Source organism: Myxocyprinus asiaticus, chromosome 8 (genome assembly GCF_019703515.2).
Source record: "Myxocyprinus asiaticus isolate MX2 ecotype Aquarium Trade chromosome 8, UBuf_Myxa_2, whole genome shotgun sequence".
Classification (NCBI taxonomy): domain Eukaryota; kingdom Metazoa; phylum Chordata; class Actinopteri; order Cypriniformes; family Catostomidae; genus Myxocyprinus; species Myxocyprinus asiaticus.
The window spans coordinates 49,985,032-49,999,717 of NC_059351.1; the positions used below are offsets into that span (position 1 = coordinate 49,985,032).

At 37.0% G+C, this 14,686-nt stretch overlaps 1 protein-coding gene across 3 annotated transcripts in view; it reads left to right on the forward strand.

Annotated features, from left to right (window-relative positions):
• LOC127445511 (type II inositol 3,4-bisphosphate 4-phosphatase-like) overlaps window positions 1–14,686 on the forward strand; it is a 129,296-nt gene that overhangs the window by 45,228 nt on the left and 69,382 nt on the right. For all 3 annotated transcript variants that reach the window (XM_051705644.1, XM_051705645.1, XM_051705646.1), the window contains exons 3-5: window positions 2,426–2,534; window positions 8,083–8,152; window positions 13,238–13,385. In XM_051705644.1, the coding sequence (XP_051561604.1) occupies window positions 2,426–2,534; window positions 8,083–8,152; window positions 13,238–13,385 (327 nt within the window). The remainder of the gene's footprint in view (window positions 1–2,425; window positions 2,535–8,082; window positions 8,153–13,237; window positions 13,386–14,686) is intronic.

Sequence of the window (14,686 nt, forward strand, 5' to 3'; positions counted from 1 at the left end):
CTACTATAACTGAGCTTTTTGATTTACTGCTGTCATAAAGAGATCCTGAGCCAATTAGATTTGTCTAGGGCATGTTCATGGATGGTTAATTTGCCAATGCTCTTCTAAAGGCTGTCTGAGAAGGCAAGAACGCTCTCTCTTTCTTCGACGATTCAGTCAAGCTTCAAAGTTAATTTGAGGTCAATCATAACCTCAAATTTCAGACTCTCTCCAAGTCTACTGGCAGGCATACAGTCACGGATGGTGGCTTCATTTGCCTGTGCCAAACCTGTGGCTGGTTACAACTCAGTCCAAACAAAAATGGATTAACTCTCCTTAATCAATGCATTCCACAGAATATCAAGTGGAAGTCTCTGGCAAGCATTTTCTTGTGCCATCACAGGCTGTCAGAATAATTATGTCTACTCTTGCCTCTGAAAGACATGTTTTAGTTATCTTAGCAAGCCTTTTAAATTTTTGTGGAGATTTTATTGTAGAACTGGAGGCTCATTATAGACTGTCAGCTATGCTGTGTGTCAGCTGTAAAATTCTTCAGTTCTACCTTGTAAGTCACAAAATTAGGCCTTCATAACACTCACTACCTAGCAGCTAGGGTAAGGCATTTAAAGTACGAACATACTTTAATTTTCAGAAATCAAAACTTGATTTTCAATCCAAAAAGAGCACTCTTTGAAACTAACACAGTGTCCAAACCAGATGTGATACAAAAAGATTCCAGCGACAAGCAATTTATCTGTCAACACTGAATGCAGTTATGCCGTGCATTACGGCAAAATCACAACAAGTCATAAAATATTTGATGTTTAATGTACAGTTCTGAGAAAAAAAAACAAAACAAAAAAACACTCAACTTGGTTTTAAATCACCATTACACAATACTAAATTTCACATTATGTCTATGTTGTTGACCATTAGTAGTATTATAAAATTTCCTCAAGAAACTCAACATCATCTTAAAGCAATGCAACAAACAAAATAAGACACATGTAAAAAATAATCCAATGAAACGCTTGATTTAAGTCATCTCTAAAGAGAATTTATCTGAAGGCAAACATGGCCGGTTTGTTTCCTAATATCGAATATTACTCGAATCAGTATTTTAGTAAAGGTGATAATGTTTAGTTTAAAAACCCTATATTTTGGCACATAACAGAGATGTAGCTTTTTTCCTCATCAGTGGTGCTGAGACTGTTGGGCTGTCTAGCTGTTTGGTTTCCTCCATAGTATTTTAAGAAAAAAAAAATAAAAGAAGAAAAACTCAGTAGAATTCAAATGGGTCATGTAAGTGTGAGTGGTGATGGTGTAGTGGGCTAAAGCACATAACTAGTAAGGTTGCTGGTTCGATCCCCACAGCCACCACCATTGTGTCCTTGAGCAAGGCACTTAACTCCAGGTTGCTCTGGGGGATTGTCCTTGTTATAAGTGCACTGTAAGTTGCTTTGGATAAAAGTGTCTGCCAAATGCATAAATGTAAATGTAAGGTTTGTGGTCTTCACCTCGCGCTCTCCTGTCTCTGGCGCACAAATATCAGGAAGCCTGTTGCACTCACCTGCATTTGCATGAAACACAAACAATAAGTCACGTGAAACAGAGATGCGCATGTCAGACGAGAAGCAAATCGAGCGCTTTTGAAACGCTGAACGCAAGATGAATGTCATTGAATTTTCAATGCCTGAAAAACCCTGTCCATGTCTCTTCAGTTCTCTCGGTCTCGCGTGAAGCCCTGCCCCCTGATAAATACGCTCACGCCAAGCACATGGATATTTACATATCGCGATACACAATATAGCAAAATCTCAGTTGACACTTTATATCGTCACCACGATAAATATCCAGGAAATACCAGGAAATGTACTTAAAAGTAATTAACTTAAAATTCCGTGACTGTAATCTGAATGCAAGATTTTATTGTAATGTGTTACACTACTTTTCATACGAAAAAGTAAATAGATCACCGTAATGAATTACTTTGTAATCGGATTGCCCCCACACTGATTGTGTGTCACTTTATCATGTCTAGTTAGGACACAGTGTAAGCTGCAAAAATTTGAAGTTCTCATTTAAAATATTGGACCGTCCAGTCACGGTGAGGTAATAAGTAGGATGTAGTATAGATAGTATTATACCTAAACACCAGAAGAATTAACAATATGAGAAAATGTGAGACAAACAGCCAAATCTTGTTTTTCCTCTGCACATCCTTTTGAAGGATCCCAATGTTAGAAATGTTAGTTTCTCTGTCGGATCTAAGCAGCCTAGGCAGCACATTTGAGTGCAGATTGTTTTGTGAGTCTGTCACAATGGAATCCTAACTTCGCAAAGAGGCTTCTTTTGAAGAATGTAGCAGTTAAAAACCAAATTAGACCAATAGTAGACCTGTAATTTGTGAGTAGCATGGGAATGAATGTGTGCTTCTGTGTTTCAGGACACCAGATGATTCATCTTCAGTGGGCACAGTGGTGGTGAGCAAGGTGAATATGGGGGAGATTGAAGATGGAGAGGTGGACCACATTACAGCTGACATGCACCAGAAGGTAACACACTCACAAACATATTGCTACGGTGACAGATGACATGCCACCCTTCTTATCCCAGCTAGCTCAATCACTTACAGTGACAGTGCCATCAGCAGCCCCCTTTAAAATTCATTAATCAGCAGTAAAGAGAGAAAGACTGTCTGTCTGTCTGCTTGACTGTCTGTCTGCTTGACTGTCTGTCTGCCTGACTGTCTGTCTGTCTGTCTGACCGTCTGACTGTCTAAAATTCAACCAGCTCCATCTATAATTGGGAAAATCTGACACATCGGGCAGTTAATTGCATAGGAAGGAGAGATTTACTGAAAAAGTGTCTATTTTTTTGTGGTTTTATTTGATCTGTGAGCTTCCGAAGATATTCACTTTGTGCTTCGTGTGTGAATATGGGTTAAACAAAGAGTTTGAGGACAGGGTCTGCCAATATCTCTTTGTGTACACCAAAAACATGAATGGTTATGAAACGTATACGAAATATTTCTGAAATCGCTCACTCAGTCACTCATTTGCTATTCCCTATAGAGTGAATGCCACATACTTCACTATACCCTGATAGCATACAAACATCACCCAGATGTCTATTTGATGTGTGTGGTTACATCTGGAAGACATATTTTTTATATGTTGTCTAAAAGACCTATGTCTCGGATGTCAATAAGACAAATGTTAATTAGAATGCAGATCTTTCCAGATATAGTAGATCTTTTTATCGGGGAAATTAGTGAATGCTGCAATTTCATCACATATATTCCTTTGCACTTTATCTTCCCTATTTTGGTGATAATGGTGATGATAATATAATTATGAAATAAAAATAATGATGATGACAATAACACTGTGTAACAAATGTGTTTTTTTTTTCCCGTTTTTTTTTCTGGGTAGTAAGTGTTATTTCCTAACTGCTTATGTCTCAAAAGTATAGAAAATGGCTATTATTCCTCACAAACTTTGCTTTTGTGACCAGGACAGTGATATTTTGAAATGTACCCATTTCCAATGAGAAAACAGGCGAATTTGTGTCTTTTCATTCACATAAAGTCAGAAAAAACAACATATGAATCCAAATTAACATGTATTTATACTAAAGTAATATTCAAAGCCGTGCTGGTCCATAATGGTAACAAGTACCCGTCTCTTTCCCTGGCTCACTCGGTGCACCTCAAAGAGGATTACAACAGCATCAAGACATTGCTGGACGCCTGGAAGTATGTTGAGTACAGCTGGGAGGTTATAGGAGACTTCAAAATGGTGGCATTCCTGATGGGTCTCCAAGGCGGTTTTACCAAGTTTCCCTGCTATCTTTGCCTTTGGGACAGCAGGGACACCAAGGCGCACTACCACAGGCGGGACTGGCCACAGCGGACCGAGTTCTCTGTGGGGAGGAACAACGTCAAATGGGAGCCACTGGTGGACCCCGGAAGGTGCTGATGCCACCACTGCACATCAAATTGGGCCTTATGAAACAATTTGTCAGAGCTCTAGATAAGGAGTTGGCAGTCTTCAAGTACCTTCAAGACTTCTTCTCTAAGCTGTCTGAGGCAAAGGTCAAAGCCGGTGTCTTCGTTGGACCACAGATAAAGAAGATCCTGGAGTGCAGTGAATTCCCCAAGAAGCTCACTAGTAAGGAGAAAGCAGCTTGGAACAGCTTTGTCGCAGTGGTTTGGGGCTTCCTGGGCAATCACAAGGCCGAAAACTTTGTGGAGCTGGTTGAGACTCTGGTGAAAAACTACGGCACAATGGGCTGTAGGATGTCCCTCAGATTCCATATCCTTGATGCTCATCTTGATAAATTCAAGGGGAACATGGGAGTGTACTCAGAGGAGCAAGGTGAGCGGTTCCACCAGGATATACTGGATTTTGAACACTGCTACCAAGGACAGTATAACTAGAACATGATGGGAGACTACATTTGGGGGCTGATTCGTAAAAGTGATTTACAGTATAATTGTAAATCTTGAAAAACTACTCGCTTCTAAATCTTTTGTAGTCATTTTTGTATTACTTTAGTATAAATACATGTTGATTTGGATTCATATGTTGTTTTTTTCTGACTTTATGTGAACAAAAAGACAAATTTGCCTGTTTTCTCATTGGAAATAGGCAAATTTCAAAATATCACTGTCCTGATCACAAAAGCAAAGTTTGTGGGGAATAATAGCCATTTTCTATACTTTTGAGGCATAAGCAATTAGGAAATAACACTTACTACCCAGAAACAAAAATTGTGTTACATAGTGAATGTGACTTGTAAACATTTTATTTTATTTTATTTGTTCTCACAATCATGAAAAACCTAGAAATACCAGTGAATAGTCAGTGAATCATTCTTTTGGATCGGTTCTGAATCAAAATGATTTTTTTTTTTATCTGTGTCCAGTAATCACTAATGCCTGGAAAAGTCAGGGAAATTCTTTGGCCAAAATTTTTTGATTTACTAGTTTTCGTTGTGGTGATATTGCATCTGTGAGTGTATATTAGTTGTACATTAAATCAGAGTGCATTTTGGGTATAATCGAGTATGCTATATAGGGAATGAAACGTTTATTAAAAATTCAGACAACACATTAAAATAGCTTACACTGTTTAGTACACTATAAAGGTAATAGGGAACGATTTTAGATGCAGAGCATGACCATTCAGCAGATAAAAAATGGTGGTTACTCCTTTACTTTTCAGATAAATTTACATCTTTTAAAAATGTTTAAAGCTGTTGCCAAGAACTGGCTTGAAACTTTTCCAGACCCCATCCAAGGTCATGAGATGTAATGAGACGTGAAGAGTCATCTGTCATAGTGCTAAACACTAATGCAGGGTGTGAATTTAAAGTGATTAGGGCGTTAGCGCTTTGGGGCGGCTCGCTCAAGTTGATGGAGGATCAGCGTGCAGGTCTCTTTCACTTCAGTATGGCTTACGTTGGCCCTCTGGAATACTCATGGAAGTCCGCTATAATCAAAGCACTGGTGCAGGAGACAGCTTGTCAACATCTGTTTGCCTCACGAGACTGAAAGAGAGAGAGAGATACTTGGTGCTGTCGTCAACCCTTTGATTTTATGTCCCATAGGCTCGTTTACACACGGTATTAACATCCGTCTTGGGTGATCCAATTACAAGTGGACAGCGCAGGTGTAAACAGGGTCCAAAACGTTTTGTGATCCAATCATTGGTGTCACAAATCAGTTCATTTTCAGACCAACAGGTCAAGTGCAATTTAATTCTAAGGTTCTTCTCCGGTTATTGCACCGTCAGCATCTGGGTCCTATTATATAGTCCATTCCCTCAAGCACCAGCGATATGATCCAGCATGGAAAATGTGTTTCAGGATTTAGATGTACGCTCCGTTAAATTATAGAGACTGTAAGTATTATTAATAATTTTCATCTACTGACACACAAATCATGGCTAGTATTAACAGTGATTGTATCGGCATGCACTTCACTTCTACTGGTCGATTTTGATTTTGAAATTTTTTATTAATTTAATGAAACAGGAAAAAATTAAAACAAAAATAGTTCTAAATTCAATTACACTTCAAACGAAACAAAAATAGAATAAAAATAACGAAATGGTCAACAAACAAAAAAATCACAAATCCAAACATTTTACCCTCTCCACCTTCTTCAGTACAGTGATTTAAAAATCACTCTATGACAACAGGTGGAAAAATACCAATATAAATTAGATCATAAATAAAATTTAAACATAATAATAATAATAATAATAATAATAATTTAAAAATAAACCATGAACTCTAGAAAGTTAAACACAAATCTCATACACTTTGTTTCATAAAACGTTGATAGATGTTCCACTATATTTTCAGAGTTTGGACATGAACTTGATTACCACACGCATGTGGAATCTCCAAACTGCAAATGTAGTCATTTAATTTATTGTACACTTCGCGCTGAAAACAAACCTGCTTCTAAAACGACCTATTTCTCAGGAAAATAGCGAATTGCACTTTACTCCACTTCATTAACATACAATACACCCACAGTTTTCGTGCGTGCACCCACAGATAGCGCAAACACTCCCGTCCTCATCCACTTGCGTTTTGTGCTGGCACGAAAAATTGCACTTAGAATTTGCGCTCTCAGGAAAATTGCATAAGATGTAGTGCACTGTCTTTGCGCGTTGCACTGAGCTTTGCGCGCTTACGAAAATAGAGCTTTTAGTGGACTTCTTACAAAAAAACGTACACTTTACAAACATGCAGTAATACAGTAAAATTTAGTTAGTGATTATGTAGTCATGAAATCTGAGAAAATCCCCTCGCCAAAATCTGATCTCAAGTGGTCTCTTGAGACATTTTATATGCATGATGATTTACTATAGGCTGATACCAATATTTTGCCACTTACCTTATTTATTTTTATTATTATTTTTGCTTAAAATTTATGCTTAAAGAAAGTGTACGAAGAGGTACAAAAGCAATTTATTGTTCTAATAATAATTTCCATTGAACATAGATTTGATCTGTAGGACGTGTGACAGGCCAAAATGTTAAGAGAGCCACAATGAAAGATATAAGAAAAATACAGAAGATAGGCTAAAATATATATAACATGATGATTGACATGTATAAACAATAGAACTCACAATTTACATAATGATAGAACTTTACAAAATCATAGCATATTCTACATACTTTATTTACAGATTTCATTTATTTTGGTAGGTTTTTCTTTATATTACTGTAACAAGGTTAAAAATGAGAAAGGAGGAGGTAGGAACCAGCTGAACAATCAAAGTAGTATTTAATTTAAACAAAAAGACACAACACAAATACACACAGGGCAGCTGCATGTGGCTCTCTCTCTCTCTCGAACTGCCGCGTCCCGCTGCACTTATCCCTCTCCTCGGCTGATTAGCCTGATTGGGGGCTGGGCTTGCGTAGTGCGTCCTCGTCATACTCCTCCCTCCTTTGCCTCGGGCCGGGGAACCCCCGGCATGGGGTGGGGGAGCGCTGCCCTGCTTTTCCCCTCCTCTCTAGAGCTGGGGAGGGGGACAAAGGGAGGGGGAAAAAAAACAAAATAACAAAAAGAGGAGAGAGAGAGGGCAAGGCGGAGAGACAGTGAGAGGAGAGAGAGAAAAAAAACGTGGTCGCCGGTTCCCAGACATGCCGTTGCTTGGTCCTCGATCACTCCTCCACCCTCTGGTGGACGACAACCGCTCCTCCCCGGGCAGACCAGAGCAAGTCCTCCGACCCCTGGTGGATGGAACGCCTCTCTGCATTTTGGCAGCCGGTAGGGAGCCCCTCCGCCCCTGGCAGCGGCTCTACCGCTCCACAATTGCTCGTCACAATTACACGCGGAAGAAATTATTGTAAACTTTACACAATGCAATGCATTTATGTAAATAATTGTAAATAAACCATTCTTGTTTTTTTTCTTCATATTTGTATTATCATGCTTTTGACCGATATGCAAATGGTTTTAATTTGGTAAATAATCGGCTCATAAATATTGTGTGCATATACAGTATATTTTGTGCAAATATATAATTTCTGCAAATATTAATATGCATTCCTGTTTTTGCTTTTAAACCACAGTGCACACTGGTGTATGAATCATCACATGGAACAATTAATGACACAGATAACAGACCAATGATGAATGCTGGTGAGTTTATGAAATCTTTACTATTTTGTGGTTCATTTAAACATATTGCTGTGCTTTGTAATACTTTTTCATTTATGCACCAATACATGCCGAATTTGGGCACTTGACACTTATGTCACACTTAAAGGGATAGTTCACCCAAAAACTGAAATTCTCTCATCATTTACTCGCCTTCATGCCATCCCAGAGGTGTTCGACTTACTTTCTTCTGCTGAACACAAATACTGTAAAGAATATTTTAGCTCTGTAGGTCCATAAACCAAAACTTTGAAGCTCCATAAAACAGCTTAAAAGTAATGCATACAACTCAAGTGGTTCAATCCATGTCTTCTGAAGTAATCCAGTCGATTTGGAGTGAGAACAGAGCAAATGATGCTAAGAAGTGTAATCAAGCTTGAAATCATGATCTCCAAGGAGACTCCTGTCAAGATTTATAGTGATAAATAAGTTTTGATCTGTTCTCACCCAAAACGATTCAGTCTCTTAAAAGACAGGGAGTAAAGCACTGGAGTTTTACAGATAATTTGTTTATACTGCCTTTATGTGCTTTTTGAAGCTTCAAAGTTTTTGCCACCATACACTTGCATTGTATTGACCTACAGAGCTGAGATATTCTTCTAAAAATCTTCACTTGTGTTCTGCAGAAGAAATAAATTCATACACATCTGGGATGACATGAGGGTGAGTGAATGATGAGAGAATTTTCATTTTTGGGTGAACTATCCCTTTTAAAATGTCTGAATCTCATTGTGTTAGATAATACAATATCAAAACAAATCATTTTCAGTCTCACCATAAATTGTCGAAATATGTTATTCCCCTCTTTGTTACTAAGACTAATGAAATATGTCCCCACCCCAACCCCCTGGACATCCGTTGTATGTCAACACAAATGCAATGCAAAGTCATTTCCCTAAGAGCTTGAGCTGAGAGAGAGACGTTGCAATCTGATTGGCCGTTAGATTAGAGATCAGATGGGAGGGTGGAGACAGAGGTTAATCCTCTACTCTGGCGAACGCAGCGCTGGATGAGGGAGTTTGCATGCAGTAACCCTCCTATGGAGTTCACTCGTCCATCTGTTTCTTTTTCTCTGTGTCCTCAGTTTTACTCTATAGTTTGTTTTTGTAAATTTTGCTTCCAAATCGGAATGAGGTCCAATCAAAATAAAACAGCAAATGGAAATCAAATACTATAATTTCCTAACAAATTATCAGCATAATATTAACAGCTTAAGTAAAATTTTGAATTTAAAAATATACATGAATCTCATAATTTTCTTAGTATTTTGTATGCCCCCATTTTGCATTAATGTCAGGATGCATTCTAGATGGTGTGGACTCCAAAAGTTTGTGCAAAACCTGATGATTCGTGATAAATAAATGGGAGGGCTTTTACAGGGTTAAATATTTGGCCTAAATTAAGCAGTTACTCCTAGCTAGTTTGGGAATTTCCTAAAATTCCTAAAAGTGTTGTATGTATATACAGTATGCTACTGTGTATATATATATATATATACACACACAGTATTGTGCAAAGGTTTTAGGCACTTGTGAAAAATGTTGCATAGTGAGGATGTCTTCAAAAATAATGCCATAAATTGTTTTCATTTATCAATTAATGTCATACAAAGTCCAGTAAACATAAAAAAGCTAAATCAATATTTGGTGTGACCACCTTTGCCTTCTTGGATATTTCCCCACAGTTCTTCTATCTATTTTGGCTGTCTCAGTTGCTTCTGTCTCTTTATGTAACCTCAGACTGACACGATGTTCAGTGGGGGTCTCTGTGGGGGCAATGACATCTGTTGCAGGGCTCCCTGTTCTTCTAATCTAATCTTTTCTATTTGCAAAAGAAATGTTTGGGAGTCTAGAATGCATATTTCCTATTGACACATTAAAGCTGAAAATATAAATAACCATCTTAAGACAAATGTTTTTGTGAAGCATATTATGTGCTTAAGACTTTTGCACAGTACTGTGTGTATACACACTGTAAAAAAAAATTCTGTTAAATTTACTGTAAAAAAACTGGCAGCTGTTGTTGCCAGAAATTCACAGTAAAAATACAGAAATCATGTTTAAGGCTTTACGGGAGGTAATTTTGATGTCTGTATATTTTACGGTGCATTACCATCATTTATATTATTAAATAACTTGATATATCAATCTTCTGAAACTGTAAAAATCAGCTTTTCACTGGATAATGTATTGTTAATCACCGTATTAATTACAGAAGGGCACATGATGACATGAAGTTCATCAGTAGTGGCTCTTCCAGGAGCAATGACCAATAAACACTAAACACCATCAAGGTAACACATGCGAAATTAAAATAATGCAATAAACATTAAAGGGGCATTCAGTAGTTCTGTAGCTAGCATTAGCATTGCTCTTCTTCATGTATTTTAAGTACTGATGTTACAGTGGTGTTAGACGCTATACTGCTATCTTTCGACGTGGATCAGCATGATCGTCTCTGCTGCCCCCGTCAGCTTTGGAAAATCATTTGCATCTGGAAAATGTCAGAGATTGAGGTAATTTCTAAAGTTATTTATTACTCCAAAATATAGTTGCTTCGCCCAAAAACAAACGTCAGAAATCAAGCGAACATGCTTCTACTGTTAAGGACAGATTATTATTGTCCCTCATATCAATAATCTTTTTTATTTTTTCAGTAAACAAAATTCACAACAATTGCTGTACCAAGATACTTTGCACTAAACGAATGAAGACATAGATGACTTACCGTTACCGTTTTTTTGCCTTTGCCGTTCTTTCTGTCTTCTTGCTTGAAGCAAGATGCTTCAGACCTTTTTTTGCTTCTTCTGCAGTACAGCTACTGGATCTCCCATTGTCTCTGCTGCTAAAGCACGATAAATAAGTATATTCATTGTGTTCTGTCACCATGACAAATTCCTTGTGTGTGTAAGCATACTTGGCAATAAAGCTCATTCTGATTCTTTTTGCTTTTCACGTCACCAAACAACAATGTTCTAAGCATAGCCAAGAGTATCTACACAGGCGGCAGCCAATGAGCACAAGGATTCACTTCTTTGACGTTTAGAAACACCACGGGTCATGTGATTTCAACATGGCGAAACACACTGAAGGGGGTGACCCGCACCATGTAGAATAAAACACTTTTTTTTATAGAAAGCTATTATGAGTACAGTCTTCATCTCATGTGAATGTACACTATTCGGATCAATCGTCACAAAAACACAATTCATTCGTTAATGTGTAAAACTTTTTAAATTGGCTCCAAACTACTGAATGCATCTTTAACTAAACTACATCAAGTATAACACAGAACACACAAATGTACATAACTGATATTAAAAATAAGAAGAAACATAACTATTCCCATAAAATATAATGAAATGTAATGGGTCACGCAAGGAATTCTGGGATCGCCCGATTGTTGTTTTTTACCATAATTTTATCAATAATTTACCGTAAAAAGTACATGTACTCTCTTGTTAAACATATAAATTTTTACTGTTAATTATACGGGAAGATCATAATTTTTTATGTCTAAAAAATTTAACTATTACAACATTTTACTGTAAAACAACATGTATTATTTTTTTAAATATATTAAAAAATGTTACCGTATATTTTAAGGTGACTACCCGTTTGTTTTTTACTGGGAATGTGATGAAAGAAATAAAAGCTGAAATAAATCATTCTCTCTACTATTATTCTGACATTTCACATTCTTAAAATAAACTAGTGATCCTAACTGACCTAAGACAGGGAATGTTTTCTACGATTAAATGTCAGGAATTGTGAAAAACTGAGTTTAAATGTATTTGGCTAAGGTGTATGTAAACGTCTGACTTCAACTGTACATATTCATATATATATATATATATATATATATATATATATATATATATATATATATATATATATATATATATATATATAAGATTTAAGCCATATATTGTATGTATTATACATGTATATTAGATTGTTTGATCATTCCTAACATCAACTTTTGTAAAAGGGTTGAATTGGTGAGCTATATGAATGCATTTAACACTATAATTTGTGTAAAAATGAAGAAAACAGAATGAGCATATTTACTTGTCTTTCTACCATGATATGATCTAAATGTTGCCACTTCCGGAGTGCAACAATTCTAAGTCCACACTTTGTTTTCATCCACCGTTATTAAGAACAGTTTTTTCTGCAAGATAGTCATTGCCTTTGCAGCTATTGCAATGTTATTTTCAAATCCCCTTGTTTAGACTGTTTCTAAAGATACAGAAGTTTAGTCTAAAGCTGATTTTTTTTTTTTTTTACATCTTTTAAGAAACAAACAGTATACTGCAACCACAAAGATCAAAGATGAAAATGGTAATTAAAAGGGAATGTAACGTAAGGAAAAGCTTTGGCTTGTGTGAAGGATAAGTGCTTGGATGGATGACACTTGCAAATTTGCTCTTAGGACGGCTGTCTGCTATTTGGACTTGCTGTTGAAGCAAATCGAGTCTCCATGCTGTAAAGGAAATAACTTTTACAGCTGTTGCCTCAGTTCTGATAAGAGCTTTAGACATTTTTTGCAGTTTCATTCGCTGTTATCTAGAAATGCTTCCTCTCTTCTCTTTTCAGAGGACTTAGTTAGCAGGTTCATAAAAGTTTTAACAGTGCAGTGAGAGTAGCAGATACACTTTAAAATACAATTTAGGATCAAAATGCTTCACGCATAATGTGAGATTATAATATATTTTTCATAACACAGATGTGGTGTTTCCTAAAAAAAGAAACCTTGCAATTGTGAAATATAGATACAGTATAAGACATAACATAAAACATACCTTAAAAGTCTGTATGACGCTTGCACTTTGAAGCCATATGGAAGCTTTGTATGAGAAACATACAGAAATTAACCATAAATCCTAACATATGAAAAAATTATCCTCAGAAAACGTTGATGGAGCTGTTTTTTAAACCTACAGACAAAATCCAATAAAAAGCACAAAACAAATAAAAAAAATAAAAATCAACTCTGTCACTGCAGATCGCTGTCAGTGTGAACGCTTTATTAATCTCTCGTTTACTCTTTCTGTCTCTCTCCCAGTGTTTAAGAATGCCGTCTGTAAGGTGTACAGGTTTCAGACAGTAGACAGTAAATGGATGTTGGTTCGGGAGCAAATGGCGGAGTGCACGCTGTCCTTCTGCATCCCAAAACAGCTCATCGCCCTCTACATTGAAGAGGACACCTGCAGGTGAGACCTCCTCAGCATGAAGAGAGAGATCCTCTGAACTGACGACTGGGAAAGACCAAGACCAGAGGAGACAGTAGTAAATGATGTAACATGGTTGATACAGTGTAGTTTACTGGATGATTTTCACGAAACCTGGTCATCAACCACTTAGTCAAAACACTGTAATGCATGACCTCTTTTTGCCTGTTGCTTTTGTCTATGTCGTATTAAAGTCTACAGTCTTTGCAAACAAGATGGTGAGTATCGTGACTAAATTGAACCGATTCCCACTGCTAAAGGAAAGGGTTCGCTGCAATTGTTTGGAGAAATTATCGCACAAAATCCAGTAAAAGCACGCAGATTTCTCCAGCAAAGGTTTATTTCAAAGATGGAAATGTCTATTTTAGTCTGCGCTAAATTATTCAAGGATGTTTAACACTTCAAAGGAGAGCGCCGGTCCGCACACTCAGAAACTCAACCATCTCCCTCCCTCCCTCCCTCTCTCTCTCTCTCTCTCTCTCTCTCTCCTCCCTGGCTTTTCTTTCTTTGGCTTTGCTTTACCCTCCCTTTTTCTGTTCCCTCCATCTCATTGTCGGAAAGTTGTTACCTGAGTGAAAGTAAAAGAGAATTGAGCTACATTGAATCACACGGTGAATGGAACAACAGGGCTATGCATTGCAAGAAACCTTCTGTCGAAATGTTTCTGAAGCACAGCAGTCAATAATCCACAACAAAGTGCGTAGATGTTTTTTGAAGAACACACTGTGTTGACGTTTAGCTCCTTTAAAATGCAGTTAAATGAAGCTGTACTCACAAAGTAGCTTTTCGTGATTGTTCTGAAACATCAGTGAAAGAAAAATGGACACAGAATGTTCGAAGTATAAAGACCATTAGAATGTATTGTTATTGTACAGCCAACAGTGTTAGAACTGCAATATTCTTAGAGAATGGGTATCAAGAATGGGTATTTCGGTGAGTACTGACATAATTTTTTATATCAAGAATTAACATTTTTACTAGTGCAAATAATTACTTAAAAAAAAAAAAAAAAAAAAAAAATCATCGTCACCAGTAGTAATTCCATTGTAATCTTTAGAATTAGCAATGTAACTAGTGATAATTGAATTACAGATACACGATTAATTGTCAAAAGGGCTTGAAAATCCTCTGCGCTGTTTTTCTCTAATGTCTCCATGTAAATATTCACTAGACGGACGTCTTTGTCCGTTGCGCCGCCTCTTATCAGAGTCTTTTGCAGGAGTGCCATGCATGTTTTTAGACGGCATGTCAAGTTAAAAAGAACCTCACTTTTAAAAACGCTA